The following is a 26,262-nucleotide window of genomic DNA, read 5'->3' as shown; positions in this document are numbered from 1 at the left end:
TGACATTCTTCTGGGCGTGGTCGGTGCCTGTGAGAGGCGGAGTCCTTCGAACCTGAAAATCCAGCTCCTCGCTTCCCCAATCTCCCAGCCGGTTTACAGTGGGGAGCCATACACAGCGGGGGTGGGGGGGTGGAGGGTGGAGGGGGGTGGGGTGAGTGCCATGTTTAGCCCACAGAGGCATGCTGGGCACAATGACCACGGCCAAGGGGGGCAATGCTGAGGGCGCCGGGGGTTAGCCTCTGGAAAGGGCGGGTGTTGGGTGAGGATGGGATTGGGCCGCACTGTGATTCCCCCCATGGCTGGATATCCTGCTGACGTTACGATGGGGGCGGGAACAAAAGGGTGGTTTTTGGTTCAGTCAGTGAGGAGCAGCTTGTTAGATTGTAGTTTCTGCGCTGATGAAAATGGACAGAAAAGGGGAGACTGCTGGGGGGGGGGGGGGTCTCCCGTCCCCATCCTCCCTGGCCGGGGTGGGGGGTCTCCCGTCCCCATCCTCCCTGGCCGGGGTGGGGGGTCTCCCGTCCCCATCCTCCCTGGCCGGGGTGGGGGGTCTCCCGTCCCCATCCTCCCTGGCCGGGGTGGGGGGTCTCCCGTCCCCATCCTCCCTGGCCGGGGTGGGGGGGTCTCCCGTCCCCATCCTCCCTGGCCGGGGTGGGGGGTCTCCCGTCCCCATCCTCCCTGGCCGGGGTGGGGGGGTCTCCCGTCCCCATCCTCCCTGGCCGGGGTGGGGGGTCTCCCGTCCCCATCCTCCCTGGCCGGGGTGGGGGGTCTCCCGTCCCCATCCTCCCTGGCCGGGGTGGGGGGTCTCCCGTCCCCATCCTCCCTGGCCGGGGTGGGGGGTCTCCCGTCCCCAGCCTCCCTGGAGGGGGGTCTCCCGTCCCCAGCCTCCCTGGAGGGGGGTCTCCCGTCCCCAGCCTCCCTGGCGGGGGGGGGGTCTCCCGTCCCCAGCCTCCCTTTGGGGGGGGGTCTCCCGTCCCCACCCTCCCTGATGGGGGGGGGGGTCTCCCGTCCCCAGCCTCCCTTTGGGGGGGGGGTCTCCCGTCCCCAGCCTCCCTTTGGGGGGGGGGTCTCCCGTCCCCAGCTTCCCTTTGGGGGGGGGGGGTCTCCCGTCCCCAGCTTCCCTTTGGGGGGGGGGGTCTCCCGTCCCCAGCTTCCCTTTGGGGGGGGGGGGTCTCCCGTCCCCAGCTTCCCTTTGGGGGGGGGGGGTCTCCCGTCCCCATCCTCCCTTTGGTGGGGGGGGTCTCCCGTCCCCATCCTCCCTTTGGTGGGGGGGGTCTCCCGTCCCCATCCTCCCTTTGGTGGGGGGGGTCTCCCGTCCCCATCCTCCCTTTGGTGGGGGGGGTCTCCCGTCCCCATCCTCCCTTTGGTGGGGGGGGTCTCCCGTCCCCATCCTCCCTGGCGGAGGGGGGGGTCATCTCCTGTCCCCACCCTCACTGGAGGGGGGTCTCCTGTCCCCACCCTCACTGGAGGGGGGGGGTCTCCTGTCCCCACCCTCCCTGGCGGGGGGGGGTCTCCCGTCCCCAGCCTCCCTGGCGGGGTGGGGGGGTCGTCATCTCCTGTCCCCACCCTCACTGGAGGGGGGTCTCCTGTCCCCACCCTCACTGGAGGGGGGTCTCCTGTCCCCACCCTCACTGGAGGGGGGTCTCCTGTCCCCTCTGGGTCTGGGACAGGAGATGGGATCGAGGCAGTAATCTGGGACAGGGACTGGGCGATCGCCCCCACCCATTGCTCTCTGTGGGTTTAATGACTCATTTCCCAAATTGCCCTCTCCTGATGCAGTCCTCCAGCAGGTTAATGGAGGGTGTGGTTTACCAGTCTGTGAGTTGATATACAGAGAGCAGACTGCTGTGTGTGGGCACAGCACCAGATTCCAATCACTGCTCCAAATCCACACCCTCCTGGAGGCAGTGACACTTCACTGTGGTTATTGGTTCATGACTGAATCACGTGATGGAACAGCTGAGGGTGTGTGAGAGAGAGAGAGAGAGAGAGAGAGAGCCTCACAGGCCACAACGGACAGACCCGATAATCGAACTTAAATGGGGATCGGACAGCAGAGTGAACTTTGAACTGTGCCCAGGGGGCAGGGACAGCGGAAGGTATGGAGACAGAGAGAGAGAGAGAGAGAGAGATGAGCGAGCAGCTGGAGGTGTTGATGTGTGTCTGAGTCTCTGTGTGAGAGAGAGAGGATGTGGGATTGTTTGTGCAGCCCTCACTGCACCGTGTGATACCCGTCGTTCCCCGGGCTCTCCCTCCAGTGCAGCCCTCACTGCACCGTGTGATTCACGTCGTTCCCCGGGCTCTCTCCCTCCAGTGCAGTCCCTCACTGCACCGTGTGATTCACGTTGTTCCCCGGGCTCTCTCCCTCCAGTGCAGCCCTCACTGCACCGTGTGATTCACGTCGTTCCCCGGGCTCTCTCCCTCCAGTGCAGTCCCTCACTGCACCGTGTGATACACGTTGTTCCCCGGGCTCTCTCCCTCCAGTGCAGTCCCTCACTGCACCGTGTGATACATGTCATTCCCCGGGCTCTCCCTCCAGTGCAGTCCTCACTGCACCGTGTGATACATGTCATTCCCCGGGCTCTCCCTCCAGTGCAGTCCCTCACTGCACCGTGTGATACACGTTGTTCCCCGGGCTCTCTCCCTCCAGTGCAGTCCCTCACTGCACCGTGTGATACACGGCGTTCCCCGGGCGCTCTCCCTCCAGTGCAGTCCTCACTGCACCGTGTGATACACGGCGTTCCCCGGGCTCTCCCTCCAGTGCAGTCCCTCACTGCACCGTGTGATACCCGTCGTTCCCCGGGCTCTCTCCCTCCAGTGCAGTCCCTCACTGCACCGTGTGATACACGTCGTTCCCCGGGCTCTCCCTCCAGTGCAGTCCTCACTGCACCGTGTGATACATGTCGTTCCCCGGGCTCTCCCTCCAGTGCAGTCCCTCACTGCACCGTGTGATACCCGTCGTTCCCCGGGCTCTCTCCCTCCAGTGCAGTCCCTCACTGCACCGTGTGATACACGTCGTTCCCCGGGCTCTCCCTCCAGTGCAGTCCTCACTGCACCGTGTGATACATGTCGTTCCCCGGGCTCTCCCTCCAGTGCAGTCCTCACTGCACCGTGTGATACACGTCGTTCCCCGGGCTCTCTCCCTCCAGTGCAGTCCTCACTGCACCGTGTGATACCCGTCGTTCCCCGGGCTCTCCCTCCAGTGCAGTCCCTCACTGCACCGTGTGATACACGGCATTCCCCGGGCTCTCTCCCTCCAGTGCAGTCCCTCACTGCACCGTGTGATACATGTCGTTCCCCGGGCTCTCTCCCTCCAGTGCAGTCCTCACTGCACCGTGTGATACATGTCATTCCCCGGGCTCTCTCCCTCCAGTGCAGTCCCTCACTGCACAGTGTGATACCCGGCGTTCCCCGGGCTCTCTCCCTCCAGTGCAGTCCTCACTGCACCGTGTGATACACGTCGTTCCCCGGGCTCTCTCCCTCCAGTGCAGTCCTCACTGCACCGTGTGATACACGGCGTTCCCCGGGCTCTCTCCCTCCAGTGCAGTCCCTCACTGCACCGTGTGATACACGGCGTTCCCCGGGCTCTCTCCCTCCAGTGCAGTCCCTCACTGCACCGTGTGATACCCGTCGTTCCCCGGGCTCTCCCTCCAGTGCAGTCCTCACTGCACCGTGTGATACACGTCGTTCCCCGGGCTCTCTGCCTCCAGTGCAGTCCTCACTGCACCGTGTGATACACGGCGTTCCCCGGGCTCTCTCCCTCCAGTGCAGTCCCTCACTGCACCGTGTGATACACGGCGTTCCCCGGGCTCTCTCCCTCCAGTGCAGTCCCTCACTGCACCGTGTGATACACGGCGTTCCCCGGGCTCTCTCCCTCCAGTGCAGTCCTCACTGCACCGTGTGATACACGTCGTTCCCCGGGCTCTCCCTCCAGTGCAGTCCTCACTGCACCGTGTGATACACGTTGTTCCCCGGGCTCTCCCTCCAGTGCAGTCCCTCACTGCACCGTGTGATACACGTTGTTCCCCGGGCTCTCCCTCCAGTGCAGTCCTCACTGCACCGTGTGATACACGTCGTTCCCCGGGCTCTCTCCCTCCAGTGCAGTCCCTCACTGCACCGTGTGATACCCGTCGTTCCCCGGGCTCTCTCCCTCCAGTGCAGTCCTCACTGCACCGTGTGATACACGGCGTTCCCCGGGCTCTCCCTCCAGTGCAGTCCCTCACTGCACCGTGTGATTCACGTCGTTCCCCGGGCTCTCCCTCCAGTGCAGTCCCTCACTGCACCGTGTGATACACGGCGTTCCCCGGGCTCTCTCCCTCCAGTGCAGTCCTCACTGCACCGTGTGATACACATCGTTCCCCGGGCTCTCTCCCTCCAGTGCAGTCCTCACTGCACCGTGTGATACACGGCGTTCCCCGGGCTCTCTCCCTCCAGTGCAGTCCTCACTGCACCGTGTGATACACGTTGTTCCCCGGGCTCTCTCCCTCCAGTGCAGTCCTCACTGCACCGTGTGATACACGTCGTTCCCCGGGCTCTCCCTCCAGTGCAGTCCTCACTGCACCGTGTGATACACGGTGTTCCCCGGGCTCTCCCTCCAGTGCAGTCCCTCACTGCACCGTGTGATACACGTTGTTCCCCGGGCTCTCCCTCCAGTGCAGTCCCTCACTGCACCGTGTGATACACGTTGTTCCCCGGGCTCTCTCCCTCCAGTGCAGTCCTCACTGCACCATGTGATACATGTCATTCCCCGGGCTGTCCCTCCAGTGCAGTCCCTCACTGCACCGTGTGATACCCGTTGTTCCCCGGGCTCTCTCCCTCCAGTGCAGTCCCTCACTGCACCGTGTGATACACGGCGTTCCCCGGGCTCTCCCTCCAGTGCAGTCCCTCACTGCACCGTGTGATACACGTCGTTCCCCGGGTTCTCTCCCTCCAGTGCAGTCCTCACTGCACCGTGTGATACACGTCGTTCCCCGGGCTCTCCCTCCAGTGCAGTCCCTCACTGCACCGTGTGATACACGTTGTTCCCCGGGCTCTCTCCCTCCAGTGCAGTCCTCACTGCACAGTGTGATACCCGGCGTTCCCCGGGCTCTCTCCCTCCAGTGCAGTCCTCACTGCACCGTGTGATACACGTCGTTCCCCGGGCTCTCTCCCTCCAGTGCAGTCCCTCACTGCACCGTGTGATACACGGCATTCCCCGGGCTCTCTCCCTCCAGTGCAGTCCCTCACTGCACCGTGTGATACACGTCGTTCCCCGGGCTCTCTCCCTCCAGTGCAGTCCCTCACTGCACCGTGTGATACATGTCATTCCCCGGGCTCTCCCTCCAGTGCAGTCCCTCACTGCACCGTGTGATACACGGCATTCCCCGGGCTCTCCCTCCAGTGCAGTCCTCACTGCACCGTGTGATACACGGCATTCCCCGGGCTCTCCCTCCAGTGCAGTCCTCACTGCACCGTGTGATACACGGCATTCCCCGGGCTCTCCCTCCAGTGCAGTCCTCACTGCACCGTGTGATACACGGCATTCCCCGGGCTCTCCCTCCAGTGCAGTCCTCACTGCACCGTGTGATACACGTCGTTCCCCGGGCTCTCTCCCTCCAGTGCAGTCCTCACTGCACCGTGTGATACATGTCGTTCCCCGGGCTCTCCCTCCAGTGCAGTCCCTCACTGCACCGTGTGATACCCGTCGTTCCCCGGGCTCTCTCCCTCCAGTGCAGTCCCTCACTGCACCGTGTGATACCCGTCGTTCCCCGGGCTCTCCCTCCAGTGCAGTCCTCACTGCACCGTGTGATACACGTCGTTCCCCGGGCTCTCTCCCTCCAGTGCAGTCCCTCACTGCACCGTGTGATACCCGTTGTTCCCCGGGCTCTCTCCCTCCAGTGCAGTCCCTCACTGCACCGTGTGATTCACGTCGTTCCCCGAGCTCTCCCTCCAGTGCAGTCCCTCACTGCACCGTGTGATACACGTCGTTCCACGGGCTCTCCCTCCAGTGCAGTCCTCACTGCACCGTGTGATACACGTCGTTCCCCGGGCTCTCTCCCTCCAGTGCAGTCCCTCACTGCACCGTGTGATACCCGTTGTTCCCCGGGCTCTCTCCCTCCAGTGCAGTCCCTCACTGCACCGTGTGATACCCGTCGTTCCCCGGGCTCTCTCCCTCCAGTGCAGTCCCTCACTGCACCGTGTGATACCCGTCGTTCCCCGGGCTCTCCCTCCAGTGCAGTCCTCACTGCACCGTGTGATACACGTCGTTCCCCGGGCTCTCTCCCTCCAGTGCAGTCCCTCACTGCACCGTGTGATACACGTCGTTCCCCGGGCTCTCCCTCCAGTGCAGTCCCTCACTGCACCGTGTGATACACGGCGTTCCCCGGGCTCTCTCCCTCCAGTGCAGTCCCTCACTGCACCGTGTGATACACGGCGTTCCCCGGGCTCTCCCTCCAGTGCAGTCCCTCACTGCACCGTGTGATACCCGTCGTTCCCCGGGCTCTCTCCCTCCAGTGCAGTCCCTCACTGCACCGTGTGATTCACGTCGTTCCCCGGGCTCTCCCTCCAGTGCAGTCCCTCACTGCACCGTGTGATACCCGTCGTTCCCCGGGCTCTCCCTCCAGTGCAGTCCTCACTGCACAGTGTGATACCCGGCGTTCCCCGGGCTCTCCCTCCAGTGCAGTCCCTCACTGCACCGTGTGATACACGGCGTTCCCCGGGCTCTCTCCCTCCAGTGCAGTCCTCACTGCACCGTGTGATACCCGTCGTTCCCCGGGCTCTCTCCCTCCAGTGCAGTCCTCACTGCACCGTGTGATACCCGGCGTTCCCCGGGCTCTCCCTCCAGTGCAGTCCCTCACTGCACCGTGTGATACACGTTGTTCCCCGGGCTCTCTCCCTCCAGTGCAGTCCTCACTGCACCGTGTGATACCCGGCGTTCCCCGGGCTCTCTCCCTCCAGTGCAGTCCCTCACTGCACCGTGTGATACACGTCGTTCCCCGGGCTCTCTCCCTCCAGTGCAGTCCCTCACTGCACCGTGTGATTCACGTCATTCCCCGGGCTCTCCCTCCAGTGCAGTCCTTCACTGCACCGTGTGATTCACGTCGTTCCCCGGGCTCTCCCTCCAGTGCAGTCCCTCACTGCACCGTGTGATACACGTCGTTCCCCGGGCTCTCCCTCCAGTGCAGTCCTCACTGCACAGTGTGATACCCGGCGTTCCCCGGGCTCTCCCTCCAGTGCAGTCCCTCACTGCACCGTGTGATACACGGCGTTCCCCGGGCTCTCTCCCTCCAGTGCAGTCCTCACTGCACCGTGTGATACCCGTCGTTCCCCGGGCTCTCTCCCTCCAGTGCAGTCCTCACTGCACCGTGTGATACCCGGCGTTCCCCGGGCTCTCTCCCTCCAGTGCAGTCCCTCACTGCACCGTGTGATACACGGCATTCCCCGGGCTGTCCCTCCAGTGCAGTCCCTCACTGCACCGTGTGATACACGTTGTTCCCCGGGCTCTCCCTCCAGTGCAGTCCCTCACTGCACCGTGTGATGCACGTCGTTCCCCGGGCTCTCTCCCTCCAGTGCAGTCCCTCACTGCACCGTGTGATACCCGTCGTTCCCCGGGCTCTCCCTCCAGTGCAGTCCCTCACTGCACCGTGTGATACACGTCGTTCCCCGGGCTCTCCCTCCAGTGCAGTCCTCACTGCACCGTGTGATACACGTCGTTCCCCGGGCTCTCTCCCTCCAGTGCAGTCCCTCACTGCACCGTGTGATACACGTCGTTCCCCGGGCTCTCTCCCTCCAGTGCAGTCCCTCACTGCACCGTGTGATACACGTCGTTCCCCGGGCTCTCTCCCTCCAGTGCAGTTCCTCACTGCACCGTGTGATACACGGCGTTCCCCGGGCTCTCTCCCTCCAGTGCAGTCCCTCACTGCACCGTGTGATACACGGCGTTCCCCGTGCTCTCCCTCCAGTGCAGTCGCTCACTGCACCGTGTGATACACGTCGTTCCCCGGGCTCTCTCCCTCCAGTGCAGTCCTCACTGCACCGTGTGATACACGGCGTTCCCCGGGCTCTCTCCCTCCAGTGCAGTCCCTCACTGCACCGTGTGATACACGGCGTTCCCCGGGCTCTCTCCCTCCAGTGCAGTCCCTCACTGCACCGTGTGATACACGGCGTTCCCCGGGCTCTCTCCCTCCAGTGCAGTCCCTCACTGCACCGTGTGATACACGGCGTTCCCCGGGCTCTCTCCCTCCAGTGCAGTCCCTCACTGCACCGTGTGATACACGGCGTTCCCCGGGCTCTCTCCCTCCAGTGCAGTCCCTCACTGCACCGTGTGATACACGGCATTCCCCGGGCTCTCCCTCCAGTGCAGTCCTCACTGCACCGTGTGATACACGGCGTTCCCCGGGCTCTCTCCCTCCAGTGCAGTCCCTCACTGCACCGTGTGATACACGGCGTTCCCCGGGCTCTCCCTCCAGTGCAGTCCTCACTGCACCGTGTGATACACGGCGTTCCCCGGGCTCTCCCTCCAGTGCAGTCCCTCACTGCACCGTGTGATACCCGTCGTTCCCCGGGCTCTCTCCCTCCAGTGCAGTCCCTCACTGCACCGTGTGATACCCGTCGTTCCCCAGGCTCTCTCCCTCCAGTGCAGTCCCTCACTGCACCGTGTGATACACGGCGTTCCCCGGGCTCTCCCTCCAGTGCAGTCCTCACTGCACCGTGTGATACACGGCGTTCCCCGGGCTCTCTCCCTCCAGTGCAGTCCTCACTGCACCGTGTGATACACGGCGTTCCCCGGGCTCTCCCTCCAGTGCAGTCCCTCACTGCACCGTGTGATACACGTCGTTCCCCGGGCTCTCCCTCCAGTGCAGTCCCTCACTGCACCGTGTGATACACGGCGTTCCCCGGGCTCTCTCCCTCCAGTGCAGTCCATGGGATCTGGCCAGTTTATCTGGTTATTTATTTCATTGCTGTTTGTGTGATCTTGCTGTGCACAAATTAGCTGCCACGTTTCCTACATTACAACAGAGACTACATTTCAAAAGTACTTCATTGGCTGTAAAGCGCTTAGGGACGTCTTGCGGTCGTGAAAGGCGCTATATAAATGCAAGTTCATTTGTTCTTTCTTGTGCTGCGCTGAGCTGAGCTGTGCTGTGTGAGGACCCCTCCAAGTGTGAAGCCTGCAGAGGCCTGTTAGCTATTTTCTAGGCGAGCTGATCTTTGCGTTGACTCGAGGCTGTTACTCAGCACATTCAGCAAGCTCTTTATATTCTGAGCACAGTCCTAACTGAGCGGGGACCCTGCTGTCTCTGTCTGGCCGTATCTTGAAGACTGACGCATTGTTGGGGGGTGGAAGAGGAGGGACAGGCTCCCACGGGAGACATTGGGAGCAAAAAATGTCGATTGATTTATTTAAATCCAAATTAAATGGTCCAGAAAGTAATATTTTGGGATACAATAGACGAGGAATCCAATAAGGAATTCAGGAGAAACTTCTTTACCCAGAGAGTGTCGAAATCTCTAGTAGTTGAAGTAGTTAAGACGATTTAAGGGGAAGCTCGATAAACACATGAGGGAGAAAGGAATAGAAGGATATGCTGATAGGGTGAGATAAAGTAGGGAGGGAGGAGGCTCGTGTGGAGCATAAACACCAGGATAGTCCTGTTGGGCCGAATGGCCTGTTTCTATGCTGTACATTCTGTGTAATTCTATGAGTGATTTGAGACATGACATGGTGAGGTAGCCAATTGGATACAAAATTGGCTTGACGACAGAAGACAGAGGGTGGTTGTAGAGGGTTGTTTTTCAAACTGGAGGCCTGTGACCAGCGGTGTGCCTCAGGGATCGGTGCTGGGTCCGCTGTTATTTGTTATTTATATTAATGATTTGGATGAGAATTTAGGAGGAATGGTTAGTAAGTTTGCAGATGACACCAAGATTGGTGGCATTGTGGACAGTGAAGAAGGTTATCTAGGATTGCAACGGGATCTTGATAAATTGGGCCAGTGGGCCGATGAATGGCAGATGGAGTTTAATTTAGATAAATGTGAGGTGATGCATTTTGGTAGATCAAATCGGGCCAGGACCTACTCCGTTAATGGTAGGGCGTTGGGGAGAGTTATAGAACAAAGAGATCTAGGAGTACAGGTTCACAGCTCCTTGAAAGTGGAGTCACAGGTGGATAGGGTGGTGAAGAAGGCATTCGGCATGCTTGGTTTCATTGGTCAGAACATTGAATGCAGGAGTTGGGATGTCTTGTTGAAGTTGTACAGGGCATTGGTGAGGCCACACTTGGAGTACTGTGTACAGTTCTGGTCACCCTATTATAGAAAGGATATTATTAAACTAGAAAGAGTGCAGAAAAGATTTACTAGGATGCTACCGGGACTTGATGGTTTGACTTATAGGGAGAGGTTAGATAGACTGGGACTTTTTTCCCTGGAGAGTAGGAGGTTTAGGGGTGACCTTATAGAAGTCTATAAAATAATGAGGGGCATAGATAAGGGAGATAGTCAAAATCTTTTCCCAAAGGTAGGGGAGTCTATAACGAGGAGGCATAGATTTAAGGTGAGAGGGGAGAGATACAAAAGGGTCCAGAGGGGCAATTTTTTCACTCAAAGGGTGGTGAGTGTCTGGAACGAGCTGCCAGAGGCAGTAGTAGAGGCGGGTACAATTTTGTCTTTTAAAAAGCATTTGGACAGTTACATGGGTAAGATGGGTATAGAGGGATATGGGCCAAGTGCAGGCAATTGGGACTAGCTTAGTGGTATAAACTGGGCGACATGGACATGTTGGGCCGAAGGGCCTGTTTCCATGTTGTAAACTTCTATGATTCTATGTGTTGAGTGTAACAGGCTCGGGAGGAACAGGTGACTTTGGAGCTCTGGTTTCCCAAATCTCTCCCCCACTGGGGGTTTTCCTCGCCTCATGTCTGGGTCTGTTGTAGACTCATTGATAGAGATTGATGGCTGGGATCAGACAATAACTCCACTATCGTTGTATCGTGCGATTACCGGGACGGTGAACTCGATGGACTGTGGTTTTTCTCGTCCAGCGATTACTTTTTACTTCTCGGGGGGTTATGACCTCCGCCTCTCCTAGCGTCCACTGGGAGAGCTGTGTGGGAGCAGGTTCCCAGCGAGTGCTCTGGGGTCCGAGTCCGGGGCCTGTCTCTCCGCGGGGGTCCGGGGCCTGTCTCACCGCGGGGGTCCGAGTCCGGGGCCTGTCTCTCCGCGGGGGTCCGGGGCCTGTCTCTCCGCGGGGGTCCGGGGCCTGTCTCTCCGCGGGGGTCCGGGGCCTGTCTCTCCGCGGGGGTCCGGGGCCTGTCTCTCCGCGGGGGTCCGGGGCCTGTCTCTCCGCGGGGGTCCGGGGCCTGTCTCTCCGCGGGGGTCCGGGGCCTGTCTCTCCGCGGGGGTCCGGGGCCTGTCTCTCCGCGGGGGCCCGGGTGCGGGGCCTGTCTCTCCGCGGGGGCCCGGGTGCGGGGCCTGTCTCTCCGCGGGGGCCCGGGTGCGGGGCCTGTCTCTCCGCGGGGGCCCGGGTGCGGGGCCTGTCTCTCCGCGGGGGCCCGGGTCCGGGGCCTGTCTCTCCGCGGGGGTCCGGGTCCGGGGCCTGTCTCACCGCGGGGGTCCCTGTCCGGGGCCTGTCTCACCGCGGGGGTCCCTGTCCGGGGCCTGTCTCACCGCGGGGGTCCGGGTGCGGGGCCTGTCTCTCCGCGGGGGTCCGGGTGCGGGGCCTGTCTCTCCGCGGGGGTCCGGGTGCGGGGCCTGTCTCTCCGCGGGGGTCCGGGTGCGGGGCCTGTCTCACCGCGGGGGTCCGGGTGCGGGGCCTGTCTCTCCGCGGGGGTCCGGGTTCGGGGCCTGTCTCACCGCGGGGGTCCCTGATGTGCACTGGTGTGGGTTTATTCTGCACTGCTCTAAGCCGTGTCTCTGGTCTCTGACAGGGTCCTGACGACATGTCCACGATGGTTTACCCTCGAGATGAGAAGCTGGAGAAGCTGAGCCAGGAGGACATTATTTCCAACACGAAGATCGTGATCCAGGGGCTGGAGGCGCTGAAGAATGAACACAACTCAATCCTACACAGCCTCCTGGAGACCATCAAGTGCCTGAAGAAGGACGAGGAGGCCAATCTGGTTCACGAGAAGTCCAATCTCATCAGGAAGTCGGTGGAGATGATCGAACTGGGCCTGGGTGAGGCACAGGTGAGGAAAGGGGCCCAACACTGGAGTTAATCCCAGCCCTGCACCCAGCCAGGAGAGAGCATCAGGGGAGGGTCTCCCAGTGGTAAACGGGTCCGTCCCGGGGAGGGTCTCCCACTGGTAAACGGGTCCGTCCCGGGGAGGGTCTCCCACTGGTAAACGGGTCCGTCCCGGGGAGGGTCTCCCACTGGTAAACGGGTCCGTCCCGGGGAGGGTCTCCCACTGGTAAACGGGTCCGTCCCGGGGAGGGTCTCCCACTGGTAAACGGGTCCGTCCCGGGGAGGGTCTCCCACTGGTAAACGGGTCCGTCCCGGGGAGGGTCTCCCACTGGTAAACGGGTCCGTCCCGGGGAGGGTCTCCCACTGGTAAACGGGTCCGTCCCGGGGAGGGTCTCCCACTGGTAAACGGGTCCGTCCCGGGGAGGGTCTCCCACTGGTAAACGGGTCCGTCCCGGGGAGGGTCTCCCACTGGTAAACGGGTCCGTCCCGGGGAGGGTCTCCCACTGGTATACGGGTCCGTCCCGGGGAGGGTCTCCCACTGGTATACGGGTCCGTCCCGGGGAGGGTCTCCCACTGGTATACGGGTCCGTCCCGGGGAGGGTCTCCCACTGGTATACGGGTCCGTCCCGGGGAGGGTCTCCCACTGGTATACGGGTCCGTCCCGGGGAGGGTCTCCCACTGGTATACGGGTCCGTCCCGGGGAGGGTCTCCCACTGGTATACGGGTCCGTCCCGGGGAGGGTCTCCCACTGGTATACGGGTCCGTCCCGGGGAGGGTCTCCCACTGGTAAACGGGTCCGTCCCAGGGAGGGTCTCCCACTGGTAGACTGGTCAGTCTCTCGGGAGGATTCCCCAGTCACAGTGTGAGATGTAAACAGGTCCGGACCCCGCGGGGGTAGGGGGGAATCCCGAGTTTATGCTGCGATTAATATCTGCGCCCCTGGGCGAGGGCCGAGAATCCCTCCCGGGGTTCCTTCACCAGCTGGTTGTCCAGTGACCACTGCCAGGAAATGTGTGTATATTGGGATGGGGGGAAGGGGCAGGGTGGGGTTGGGCTGTGATTTACCCACCCCCCCCCAGTGGTTGAATAGCCGGCCTGGTCTCTCACGCGGGTGGGTGTGTGTGTGTTTGCTCAGGTGATGATGGCACTTTCGAACCACCTGAACACAGTGGAGTCAGAGAAGCAGAAGCTTCGGGCTCAAGTGCGGAGGTTGTGTCAGGAGAACCAATGGCTGCGGGACGAGCTGGCCAACACTCAGCAGAAGCTGCAGAAGAGTGAGCAAACTGTGGCCCAACTCGAGGAGGAGAAGAGGCACCTGGAGTTCATGAACCAGATCAAGAAATACGACGAGGATGTGTCTCCCTCGGTAGGTGCAGGGGCACAGGGTCCATCTCCGCCCCCCCGGGCCCGCCCGGCCCTCCGCGCCCCCCGGGCCCGCCCGCGCACCCTCGCCCCCGCCCTTTCCCTCTTTCGCTCTTTTTTTCCCCCCCACCTCGCTCGCTCGCTCTCTCTCTCTCATAAGAGCGTAAGAGACCATAAGAGATAGGAGCAGGAGTAGGCCATGCGGCCCCTCCAGCCTGGTCCGCCATTTAATGAGATCATGGCTGATCTGATTTTTACCTCAACTCCACTTTCCCGCCCTTTCCCCATATCCTTTGACTCCCTCGCTGATCAAAATTTCTCTAACTCAGCCTTGAATGTATTCAATGACTCAGCCTCCACAGCTTTTTGGGGTAAAGAATTCCAAAGATTCACGACCCTCTGGGAGAAGAAATTCCTCCTCATTTCTGTCTTAAACGGGCGACCCCTTATTCTGAGACTATGCCCCCTAGTTTTAGATTCCCCCATGAGGGGTAACATCCTCTCAGCATCTACCCTATCGAGTCCCCTCAGAATCTTGTATGTTTCAATAAGATCTCCTCTCATTCTTCTAAACTCCAATGAGTATAGACCCAACCTGTTCAATCTTTCCTCATAAGACAACACTGCCATACCCAGAATCAACCTAGTGAACCTTCTCTGAACTGCCTCCAATGCAAGTATGTCCTTCCTTAAATAAGGGCACCTGAACTGTCCGCAGTACTCCAGGTGTGGTCTCACCAGCACCCTGTACAGTTGTAGCATGACTTCCCTGCTTTTATACTCCATCCCCCTAGAAATAAAGGCCAATATTCCGTTTGCCTTCGGATTACCTGCTGCACCTGTATGTTGACTTTTTGTGTTTCATGTGTGAGGACACCCAGATCCTTCAGTACCGCAGCATTTTGCCAATCCTCTATCCATGCCAGTATATTACCCCCAACACCATGAGCTCTTATCTTGTGCAGTAATCTTTTATGTGGCACCTTATCGAATGCCTTTTGGAAATCCAAATATACTGCATCCATTGGTTCCCCTTTATCCACCCTGCCCGTTACTTCCTCAAAGAACTCTAATAAATTTGTCAGACACGATTTTCCCTTCATAAAACCATGTTGACTCTCCTTGATTGTATTATAAGTCTCCAAATGTCCTGCTACTACTTCCTTAATAATGGATTCTAGCATTTTCCCAATGACCGATGTTAGGCTAACTGGTCTATAGTTACCTGCTTTCTGTCTCACTCCCTTCTTGAATAGGGGGGTTACGTTTGCAGTTTTCCAATCCGCTGGGACCTTTCCAGAATCGAGTGAATTCTGGAAGATTACAACCAATGCATCCACTATCTCTGCAGCCACTTCCTTTAAGACCCTCGGATGCAAGCCATCAGGTCCAGGGAACTTGTCAGCCTTTGGACCCATTCGTTTACCAAGTACTTTTTCTCTAGTGATAGTGATTGTTTTTAGTTCCTCCCTCCCCTTTGCCCCTTGATTTTCTACTATTATTGGTATATTATTAGTGTCTTCTACTGTGACGACAGATACAAAATATCTGTTCAATTCCTCTGCCATTTCCTTGTTTTCCATTATTATTTCCCCAGTCTCATCCTCTAAGGGACCAATGTTTACTTTAGCTACCCTCTTCCTTTTTATATACTTGTAGAAGCTTTTACTGTCAGTTTTTATATTTCTTGCTAGTTTACTCTCATAATTTATTTTCTCCCTCTTTATTATTCTTTTAGTCATCCTTTGCTGGTTTTTAAAGTTTTCCCAATCTTCGGGCTTACCAGTAATCTTTGCCATGTTGTATGCTTTTTCTTTTAACCTGATACCATCCTTGACTTCCTTAGTTAGCCATGGTTGGTTCACCCTTTTCGTGGAGTTTTTCCTCCTCACAGGGATATATTTTTGTTGCGAGTCATAAAATATCTTTTTAAATGTTTGCCACTGCTTATCCACCACCGTACCATCTAATCTGTTTACCCAGTCCACTTTAGCCAATTCCGCCCTCATTCCTTTATAATTGCCCTTATTTAAGTTTAATACAGTAGTTTCAGACCAAGATCCTTGCTCTCAAACTGGATGTGAAATTCTATCATGTTATGATCACTGTTTCCCAGGGGATCCTTTACTTTGAGATCATTAATTAATTCTGTTTCGTTACCCATTACCAGATCCAAAATGGCCTGTTGCCTGGTTGGTTCCCCGACGTATTGGTCTAAGAAACAGTCCCTAATACACTCTATGAACTCCTCCTCAGGGCTATTTTTGCCAATTTGATTTGTCCAATCTATGTGAAAGTTAAAATCGCCCATGATCATTGCATTACCTTTTTTACAAGCCCCCCTTATTTCCTGATTTATATTTTGCCCTACAGTGTAGCTACTGTTAGGGGGCCTATATACGACTCCCACCAGTGATTTCTTTCCCTTGCTATTTCTTACCTCCACCCAAATTGATTCGACATCTTGATCTTCTGAGCCAAGATCATTTCTCACTATTATACCAATTTCATCCTTTATTAACAGAGCTACCCCACCACCTTTACCTTTTTTCCTATCCTTCCGAAATGTTAAATAACCCTGAATATTTAGCTCCCAACCTTGGTCACCTTGTAACCACGTCTCTGTAATGGCCACGAGATCAGACCCATTTGTTTCTATTTGTGCCGTCAATTCATCTGTCTGGTTAGGAATGGTGCGCACATTCAGATAAAGAATCTTTAATTTTGTCTTTTTACCATTCTTTCCTACCCCGGCCCCATTTCCTAGTGCACTCTTATGTTTGTACGCTCTGTCCCTTCCTGACACACTCTGTTTATCATTACCCCCATCACTTTCCTGTACTACTTCCTTGTCTTTTCTCTTTATCAATCTAAACTTCGCCCCACCTGAGCCCTCTCCCCCCTCTATTTAGTTTAAAGCCTTCTCTACCACCCCAGTTATTCGGTTTGCCAGAACACTGGTCCCAGCATGGTTCAGGTGAAGCCCGTCCCACAGAACAGCTCTCTCTTTCCCCAGTACTGGTGTCAGTGCCCCATGAATCGAAACCCACTTATCTCATGCAAATCTTCCATTTTTCTCTCTCTCTCTCTCTCTCTCTCTCTCTCTCTCTCTCTCTCTCTTCCCCCCTCCCCCCCATTTTAAGGAGGCTGAAAAGTGTTTTTATTTTATTAGGAAGAAAAGGAGGGCGACTCTTCAAAAGATTCACTGGATGATCTTTTCCCCGAGGAGGAGGAGCACGGGGCAGGCAGTGAGTATCAGGGGGGTGTTGGGCTGTATCTCGCTGTGTATACCGTCCGGGGGCGTATAGCCCTGAAACCGCAACTGCGCCCGCTCGCCCTGAAACCGCGCCCACCCTCACTCTCTCTCTCACTCTCTCTCCCTCTCTCACAGTGACCCACCCTCACAGCAGCAGTGCCGTGGCTGCGGCCCAGCAGGGCGGTTACGAGATCCCAGCCCGTCTCCGCACGCTGCACAACCTGGTGATCCAGTATGCTTCCCAGGGGCGATACGAGGTGGCCGTGCCCCTCTGCAAACAGGCCTTGGAGGATCTGGAGAAGACATCGGGCCACGATCACCCGGACGTGGCCACCATGCTCAACATTCTGGCACTCGTCTACAGGTGGGTAACGGGGCTGGCGCTGGCAGCTGGCAACTGGCACAGGGCACGCACCGGGAACGGGAACTGGGCACACACCGGGAATTGGGCACGCGCCGGGAACCGGAACCGGGCACACACTGGGAATTGGGCACACACTGGGAATTGGGCACACACTGGGAATTGGGCACACACCGGGAACCGGGAATTGGGCACACACTGGGAATTGGGCACACACCGGGAACCGGAACCGGGCACACACTGGGAATTGGGCACACACTGGGAATTGGGCACACACCGGGAACCGGAACCGGGCACACACCGGGAATTGGGCACACACTGGGAATTGGGCACACACCGGGAACCGGAACCGGGCACACACTGGGAATTGGGCACACACTGGGAATTGGGCACGCACCGGGAACCGGAACCGGGCACACACCAGGAATTGGGCACACACTGGGAACTGGAACCGGGCACACACCGGGAATTGGGCACACACCGGGAATTGGGCACACACCGGGAATTGGGCACACACCGGGAATTGGGCACACACCGGGAATTGGGCACACACCGGGAATTGGGCACACACCGGGAATTGGGCACACACTGGGAACTGGAACCGGGCACACACCAGGAATTGGGCACACACTGGGAACTGGAACCGGGCACACACCGGGAACCGGAACCGGGCACACACCAGGAATTGGGCACACACTGGGAATTGGGCACACACCGGGAATTGGGCACACACTGGGAACTGGAACCGGGCACACACCGGGAACCGGAACTGGGCACACACCGGGAATTGGGCACACACTGGGAACTGGAACCGGGCACACACTGGGAATTGAGCACACACTGGGAACTGGAACCGGGCACACACCGGGAATTGGGCACACACTGGGAACTGGAACCGGGCACACACCGGGAATTGGGCACACACCGGGAGCCAGAACCGGGCACACACCGGGAACCAGAACCGGGCACACACCGGGAATTGGGCACACACCGGGAACCGGAACCGGGCACACACCGGGAATTGGGCACACACCGGGAACCGGAACCGGGCATGAACCGGGCACACACCAGGAATTGGGCACACACCGGGAATTGGGCACACACCGGGAACCGGAATTGGGCACACACCGGGAATTGGACACATACCGGGAACCGGGCACACACCGGGAATTGGGCGCACACCGGGAACCGGAACCGGGCAGACACTGGGAATTGGGCACACACCGGGAACCGGGCACACACCGGGAATTGGGCGCACACCGGGAACCGGAACCGGGCACACACCGGGAACCGGAACCGGGCGCACACCGGGAACCGGAACCGGGCGCACACCGGGAACCGGAACCGGGCGCACACTGGGAACCGGAACCGGGCGCACACCGGGAACCGGAACCAGGCACACACCGGGAATTGGGCACACACCGGGAACCGGAACCGGGCACACACTGGGAATTGGGCACACACCGGGAATTGGGCACACACCGGGAACCGGAACCGGGCACACATCGGGAATTGGGCACACACAGGGAACTGGAACCGGGCACACACCAGGAACCGGGCACACACCGGGAATTGGGCACACACCGGGAATTGGGCACACACCGGGAACCGGAACCGGGCACACACCGGGAATTGGGCACACACCGGGAATTGGGCACACACCGGGAACCGGAACCGGGCACACACCGGGAATTGGGCACACACTGGGAACTGGAACCGGGCACACACCGGAAACCGGAACTGGGCACTGGACCCGGGAACAGGAACCGGGCACTGGACCCGGGAACAGGAACAGGAACCGGGCACTGGACCCGGGAACAGGAACCGGAACCGGGCACTGGACCCGGGAACACTTTTCTTATCTTGCTTTCTGCCTCGCTCTCTCTATCTCTCTCATAGAAATTTACGGCACAGAAGGAGGCCATTCAGCCCATCGTGTCTGTGCCGGCCGAAAAAGGGCCACCCAGCTTAATCCCACTTTCCAGCACTTGGTCCGTAGCCCTGTAGGTCACGGCACTTAAGCTGCACGTCCAGGGATTTTTTAAATGAGTTGAGGGTTTCTGCCTCTCCCACCCTCTCAGGCAGTGAGTTCCAGACCCCCACCACCCTCTGGGTGAAAAATTTCTCCTCAGCTCCCCTCTAATCCTTCCACCAATCACTTTAAATCAATGCCCCCTGGTTATTGATCTCTCTACTGAGGGAAATAGGTCCTTCCTATCCACTCTATCTCGGCCCCTCATAATTTTTAAAAACCTCAATTAAATCTCCCCTCAGCCTCCTCTGTACCAAAGAAAACAACCCCAGCCTATCCAATCTTTCCTCATAGCGAAAATTCTCCAGTCCTGGCAACATCCTCGTAAATCTCCTCTGTACCCTCTCTAGAGCAATTACATTCTTCCTGTAATGTGGTGACCAGAACTGTACACAGTACTCAAGCTGTGGCCTAACCAGTTCTAGCATAACCTCCCTGCTCGTATATTCTATGCCTCGGCTAATAAAGGAAAGTATCCCGTATGCCTTCTTAACCACCTTATCTACCTGTCCTGCTACCTTCAGGGATCTGTGGACATGCACTCCAAGGTCCCTCACCTCCTCTACACCTCTCAGTATCCTCCCATTTATTGTGTATTCCTTTGCCTTGTTTGCTCTCCCCAAATGCATTACCTCACACTTCTCTGGATTGAACTCCATTTGCCACTTTTCTGCCCACCTGACCAGTCCATTGATATCTTCCTGCAGTCTACAGCTTTCCTCCTCACTATCAACTACACGGATAATTTTGTATCATCTGCAAACTTCTTAATCGTGCCCCCTACGTTTAAGTCCAAATCATTAATGTATACCACAAAAAGCAAAGGACCCAGTACCGAGCCCCGCGGAACCCCACTGGAAACAGCCTTCCAGTCGCTAAAACACCCGTCGACCATTACCCTTTGCTTCCTGCAACTGAGCTAATTCTGGATCCAACTTGCCACATTCCCTTGGATCCCATGGGCTTTTACTTTTTTGACCAGTCTGCCATGTGGGACCTTGTCAAAAGCCTTGCTAGAATCCATGTAGACTACATCAAACTTTCTGTCTCTGTCTCTGTCTCTGTCTCTGTCTCTCTTTCTCTTTCTCTCTGTCTCCCTCTTTCTGACTGCAGCCCATTTACACATGGAGCCTACTGGTCTCAGACTCTGTGTATTGCCTCACCCTGTTCTGTTGCCCCCTCTCTCTGCACAGGGATCAGAATAAATACAAGGAGGCAGCTCACCTGTTAAACGATGCCCTGTCCATCAGGGAGAAGACTCTCGGCAAAGATCACCCGGCCGTAAGTAGTAACAGGGAGGGCCGGTGTCCTGGGGCGGGGGGAGGGGGAGGGCTGGTGTCCTTGGGGAGGAGGGGGAGGGCTGGTGTCCTGGGGGGGTGAAGGGGAGGGGCGGTGTCCTGGTGGAGGGCTGGGGCAGAGTCCTGGGGAGGAGGGGGAGGGGCGTGTCCTGGGGGGGTGAAGGGAGGGGGCGGTGTCCTGGTGGAGGGCTGGGGCAGAGTCCTGGGGAGGAGGGGCGTGTCCTGGGGCAGTGTCCTGGGGGGGTGAAGGGGGGGGGGCGGTGTCCTGCGGGGGGTGGTGAAGGGGAGGGGCGGTGTCCGGGGGGAGGGGCGGTGTCCGGGGGGAGGAGGGGTGGACTCCGGGGGCCTGGTGTCTGCGGGAATGGGGGGCGATGTGACGGGTGGTTTCCCGGGGAAGGGGAGGGGGAGGGGGATGGCCGGTGTCCAGGGAGGATAGAGGTGGACTGGAGGGGATGAAGGCAGTGTCATTGTGGGTAGGGGATGGATGTGGCCCAGGAGAGAGCCCGAGGGGCCAGTTCCCGGTGTGTGTCTCTACACTGTCCCATCAAACACTCCCAGGGTCAGGTACAGGGTTAGATACAGAGTAAAGCTCCCTCTACACTGTCCCATCAAACACTTCCAGGGCAGGTACAGGGTTAAATACAGAGTAAAGCTCCCTCTACACTGTCCCGTCAAACACTCCCAGGGCAGGTACAGGGTTAGATACAGAGTAAAGCTCCCTCTACACTGTCCCATCAAACACTCCCAGGGCAGGTACAGGGTTAGATACAGAGTAAAGCTCCCTCTACACTGTCCCATCAAACACTCACAGGGCAGGTACAGGGTTAGATACAGAGTAAAGCTCCCTCTACACTGTCCCGTCAAACACTCCCAGGGCAGGTACAGGGTTAGATACAGAGTAAAGCTCCCTCTACACTGTCCCATCAAACACTCCCAGGGTCAGGTACAGGGTTAGATACAGAGTAAAGCTCCCTCTACACTGTCCCATCAAACACTCACAGGGCAGGTACAGGGTTAGATACAGAGTAAAGCTCCCTCTACACTGTCCCGTCAAACACTCCCAGGGCAGGTACAGGGTTAGATACAGAGTAAAGGTCCCTCCACACTGTCCGATCAAACACTCCCAGGGCAGGTACAGGGTTAGATACAGAGTAAAGCTCCCTCTACACTGTCCCATCAAACACTCACAGGGCAGGTACAGGGTTAGATACAGAGTAAAGCTCCCTCTACACTGTCCCATCAAACACTCCCAGGGTCAGGTACAGGGTTAGATACAGAGTAAAGCTTCCTCGACACTGTCCCATCAAACACTCCCAGGGTCAGGTACAGGGTTAGATACAGAGTAAAGCTCCCTCTACACTGTCCCATCAAACACTCACAGGGCAGGTACAGGGTTAGATACAGAGTAAAGCTCCCTCGACACTGTCCCATCAAACACTCCCAGGGCAGGTACAGGGTTAGATACAGAGTAAAGCTCCCTCTACACTGTCCCATCAAACACTCCCAGGGTCAGGTACAGGGTTAGATACAGAGTAAAGCTCCCTCTACACTGTCCATCATGTTCCTGGGTCCTGGTAACCCAGCTGCTATTTGAATGTGGGGTCAGTGTGTTGTGTTCTGTTCTAAATGCCTGTCTGACTGTGTACCGTCCCTTGTGTACAGGTAGCAGCGACCCTGAATAACCTGGCCGTTCTCTATGGGAAGAGGGGGAAGTACAAGGAAGCAGAGCCTCTGTGCAAGAGGGCTCTGGAGATCCGAGAGAAGGTGAGCTGGATACAGGGCGAAGCATCACGGTGAGGGGGTAAAGTGGGGAGCAGTCGAGCCTCGGCCGACTGAGGGAGGGTCAGTACTGAGGGAGCGCTGCACTGTCGGAGGGTCGGTACCGAGGGAGCGCTGCACTGTCGGAAGGTCGGTACCGAGGGAGCGCTGCACTGTCGGAGGGTCGGTACCGAGGGAGCGCTGCACTGTCGGAGGGTCGGTACTGAGGGAGCGCTGCACTGTCGGAGGGTCGGTACTGAGGGAGCGCCGCACTGTCGGAGGGTCGGTACTGAGGGAGCGCCGCACTGTCGGAGGGTCGGTACGGAGGGAGCGCCGCACTGTCGGAGGGTCGGTACGGAGGGAGCGCTGCACTGTCGGAGGGTCAGTACGGAGGGAGAGCTGCACTGTCGGAGGGTCAGTACCGAGGGAGCGCTGCACTGTCGGAGGGTCGGTACCTGGGGAGCGCTGCACTGTCGGAGGGTCAGTACCGAGGGAGCGCTGCACTGTCGGAGGGTCGGTACCTGGGGAGCGCTGCACTGTCGGAGGGTCAGTAACGAGGGAGCGCTGCACTGTCGGAAGGTCAGTAACGAGGGAGCGCTGCACTGTCGGAGGGTCAGTAACGAGGGAGTGCTGCACTGTCGGAAGGGCGGTACTGAGGGAGTGGCCCTGGAAATAGTGGATGCATTGGTGATCATCTTCCAAAATTCTATAGACTCAAATAGTTCCTGCAGATTGGAGGGTGGCAAATGTAACCCCACTATTTAAAAAAGGAGGGAGAGAAAAAACAGGGAATTTCAGACCAGTTAGCCTAACATCAGTAGTGGGGAAAATGCTAGAGTCTATTATAAAGGATGTGATAACAGAACACTTGGAGGGGCATTAACAGGATTGGACAAAGTCAGCATGGGTTTATGAAAGGGAAATCATGCTTAACAAATCTACTGGAGTTTTTTGAGGATGTAACTAGTAGAATAGATAGGGGAGAACCAGTGGATGTGATGTACTTGGATTTTCAGAAGGCTTTTGATAAGGTCCCACACAAGAGGTTAGTGTGCAAAATTAAAGCACATGGGATTGGGGGGAATATACTGGCATGGATTGAGAATTAGTTGACAGACAGGAAACAGAGAGTAGGAATAAACGGGTCTTTTTCCGGGTGACAGGCAGTGATTAGTGGGGTACCGCAGGGATCAGTGCTTGGGCCCCAGCTATTCACAATATATATCAATGATTTGGATGAGGGAACTAAATGTAACATTTCCAAGTTTGCAGACGACACAAAGCTGGGGTGGAAAGTGAGCTGTGAGGAGGATGCAAAGAGGCTCCAATGTGATTTAGACAAGTTGGGTGAGTGGGTAAGAACATGGCAGATTCAGTATAATGTGGATAAATGTGAGGTTATCCACTTTGGTTGTAAAAACAGAAAGACAGATTATTATCTGAATGGTGATAGATTGGGAAAAGGGGAGGTGCAACGAGACCTGGGTGTCCTTGAACACCAGTCACTGAAAGCGAGCATTCAGGTGCAGCAAGCAGTTAATAAGAACATAAGAAATAGGAGCAGGAGTAGGCCAATCGGCCCCTCGAGCCTGCTCCGCCATTCAATAAGATCATGGCTGATCTGATCCTAACCTCAAATCTAAATTCATGTCCAATTTTCTGCCCGCTCCCCGTAACCCCTAATTCCCTTTTACTGCTAGGAAACTGTCTATTTCTGTTTTAAATTTATTTATTTATTTATATATATTTATTTTTATTTAATGATGCAGCAAGCAGTTAGGAAGGCGAATGGTATGTTGGCCTTCATTGCAAGAGGATTTGAGTACAGGAGCAGGGATGTCTTACTGCAGTTGTGCAGGGCCTTGGTGAGACCACACCTGGAGTATTGTCTGCAGTTTTGGACTCCCTATCTGAGGAACGATGTCCTTGCCATGGAGGGAGTGCAACGAAGGTTTACCAGACTGATTCCTGGGATGGCAGGACTGTCGTATGAGGAGAGATTGGGTCGACTAGGCCTATATTCACTATAGGTTAGAAGAATGAGGGGTGATCTCATTGAAACATATAAAATTCTAACAGGACTAGACAGACTAGATGCAGGGAGGATGTTCCCGATGGCTGGGGAGTCCAGAACCAGGGGTCACAGTCTCAGGATACGGGGTATGCCATTTAGAACCGAGATGAGGAGAAATTTCTTCACTCAGAGGGTGGTGAACCTGTGGAATTCTCTACCACAGAAGGCAGTGGAGGCCAAGTCATTAGATGTATTCAAGAAGGAGATAGATATATTCCTTAATGCTGAAGGGATCAAGAGATATGGGGAAAAAGCGGGAACAGGGTACTGAGTTAGACGATCAGCCATGATCATTTTGAATGGCAGAGCAGGCCCGAAGGGCCGAATGGCCGACTCTTGCTCCTATTTTCTATGTTTTGATATTTCTGTCGGAGGGTCAGTGCTGAGGGAGCGCCGCACTGTCGGAGGGTCGGTGCTGAGGGAGCGCCGCACTGTCGGAGGGTCGGTGCTGAGGGAGCGCCGCACTGTCGGAGGGTCTTGCTGAGGGAGCGCCGCACTGTCGGAGGGTCAGTGCCGAGGGAGCGCCGCACTGTCGGAGGGTCAGTGCCGAGGGAGCGCCGCACTGTCGGAGGGTCAGTGCCGAGGGAGCGCCGCACTGTCGGAGGGTCAGTGCCGAGGGAGCGCCGCACTGTCGGAGGGTCAGTGCCGAGGGAGCGCCGCACTGTCGGAGGGTCAGTGCCGAGGGAGCGCCGCACTGTCGGAGGGTCAGTGCCGAGGGAGCGCCGCACTGTCGGAGGGTCAGTGCCGAGGGAGCGCCGCACTGTCGGAGGGTCAGTGCCGAGGGAGCGCCGCACTGTCGGAGGGTCAGTGCCGAGGGAGCGCCGCACTGTCGGAGGGTCAGTGCCGAGGGAGCGCCGCACTGTCGGAGGGTCAGTCTGTGAAGTGGGGGTTCGATATCCCGCGGCGGGGAGAGGGCCCTGAGCTATGATATGAAGGACTGCATTGCCTCGGTTTTTGACAGTTTGTTTGCACACTCAGGTCCTGGGCAAAGATCACCCAGACGTGGCCAAGCAGCTGAATAACCTGGCCCTGCTGTGCCAGAACCAGGGCAAGTACGAGGAGGTGGAGTATTACTACCGGCGTGCCCTGGAGATCTACGAGTCTCGGCTCGGCCCTGATGACCCCAATGTGGCGAAGACCAAGAATAATCTGGTGAGGACCCGGTGGGGGGTTGGTGTCACCGGGGGAGAGGGGTGGTGGATGGTCTGACTGTGTGGGGGGCGGTAGGCCAGTGTGTCGGAGGGTGAGGGAGGGGGCGGGAGGAGTGCCCGATCCCCTGAAATAACCAGCGGGCTTTGAGAGGGGGAGTTTGTGCCCCGGTCCCCGGTCACCTACGGGCTACACATGGCCATTGGCTGTTCCCCATGGGCCGGAGGGGGCAAAGTGACCAAACTGTACGGATATTGTGAGGATTGTCCACAGGGTTGACTCCCAGTGTCGATCGCCGCTCGAGGCAGGGTTGGAGGTAAGGAGGGGGTGAAACAACTGTCATCAGTCCCCCCCCCCCCCGGGGCAAACTGAGCCACAGTCCCAGCCCCCCGGCCGATATCAGGGGTCTCCTGCTGGGAAATACACAGACGCTGAGCTCGGCCGCGATGCTGAACAGCCTGGAATAATGTCTCACGGTGTGGCTGCAGGAGAATGGGAATCAATCACGAGGGGGGTCGAGTCTGGGGGGAGGGAGTTGAGAGGAGGGGGTCTGGGGGGGAGGGGAGGGAGTTGAGAGGAGGGGGTCTGTGGAGGGAGTCGAGAGGAGGGGTCCTGGAGGGGAGGGGAGGAGGTCCGGGGGCGGAGGTGGTCGCTGTATTTGATGTGGGTAAATCGGGTGCTGGTCTCTCTTCCCGACAGGCATCATGTTATCTAAAGCAGGGCAAGTACAAGGAGGCCGAGACTCTGTACAAGGACATCCTGACCCGTGCCCACGAGAAGGAGTTTGGATCAGTCAATGGTAAGTGA

General features: G+C 57.8%; 2 protein-coding genes across 2 annotated transcripts; both read left to right on the top strand.

Annotated features, from left to right (window-relative positions):
- The first annotated feature begins 1,999 nt into the window (after positions 1 to 1,999).
- LOC137313107 (kinesin light chain 1-like) lies at positions 2,000 to 26,262 on the top strand. Its single transcript, XM_067979358.1, has 9 exons — positions 2,000 to 2,099; positions 11,909 to 12,169; positions 13,301 to 13,531; positions 16,700 to 16,775; positions 16,919 to 17,147; positions 20,370 to 20,457; positions 22,137 to 22,238; positions 25,285 to 25,458; positions 26,155 to 26,262. The coding sequence occupies exons 2-9, from the start codon at positions 11,921 to 11,923 to the stop codon at positions 26,260 to 26,262; spliced, it is 1,257 nt and encodes a 418-aa protein (XP_067835459.1). The 5' UTR covers positions 2,000 to 2,099; positions 11,909 to 11,920.
- LOC137313108 (putative per-hexamer repeat protein 5) lies at positions 17,877 to 19,232 on the top strand (the record flags this gene model as incomplete). The annotated part of the gene is made up of 3 exons (XM_067979359.1): positions 17,877 to 18,193; positions 18,541 to 18,978; positions 19,226 to 19,232. Coding segments are annotated over 3 exons (762 nt in total), but the record flags the coding sequence as incomplete, so codon positions are not given.

This window comes from Heptranchias perlo, unplaced genomic scaffold, assembly GCF_035084215.1.
Source record: "Heptranchias perlo isolate sHepPer1 unplaced genomic scaffold, sHepPer1.hap1 HAP1_SCAFFOLD_441, whole genome shotgun sequence".
In the NCBI taxonomy this organism is placed as follows: Eukaryota; Metazoa; Chordata; class Chondrichthyes; order Hexanchiformes; family Hexanchidae; genus Heptranchias; species Heptranchias perlo.
The sequence above is the reverse complement of the archived record's forward strand: the minus strand, read 5'-3'. Positions and strand labels throughout refer to the sequence as shown.

Coding starts and splice junctions, on each gene's coding strand:
- LOC137313107 (XM_067979358.1), top strand. CDS start 11,921: ATGTCCACGATGGTTTACCCTCGAGATGAGAAGCTGGAGAAGCTGAGC. Junction 16,776..16,918: donor GGAGGAGCACGGGGCAGGCA/GTGAGTATCAGG, acceptor CCTCTCTCACAG/TGACCCACCCTCACAGCAGC. Junction 20,458..22,136: donor TCGGCAAAGATCACCCGGCC/GTAAGTAGTAAC, acceptor CCTTGTGTACAG/GTAGCAGCGACCCTGAATAA.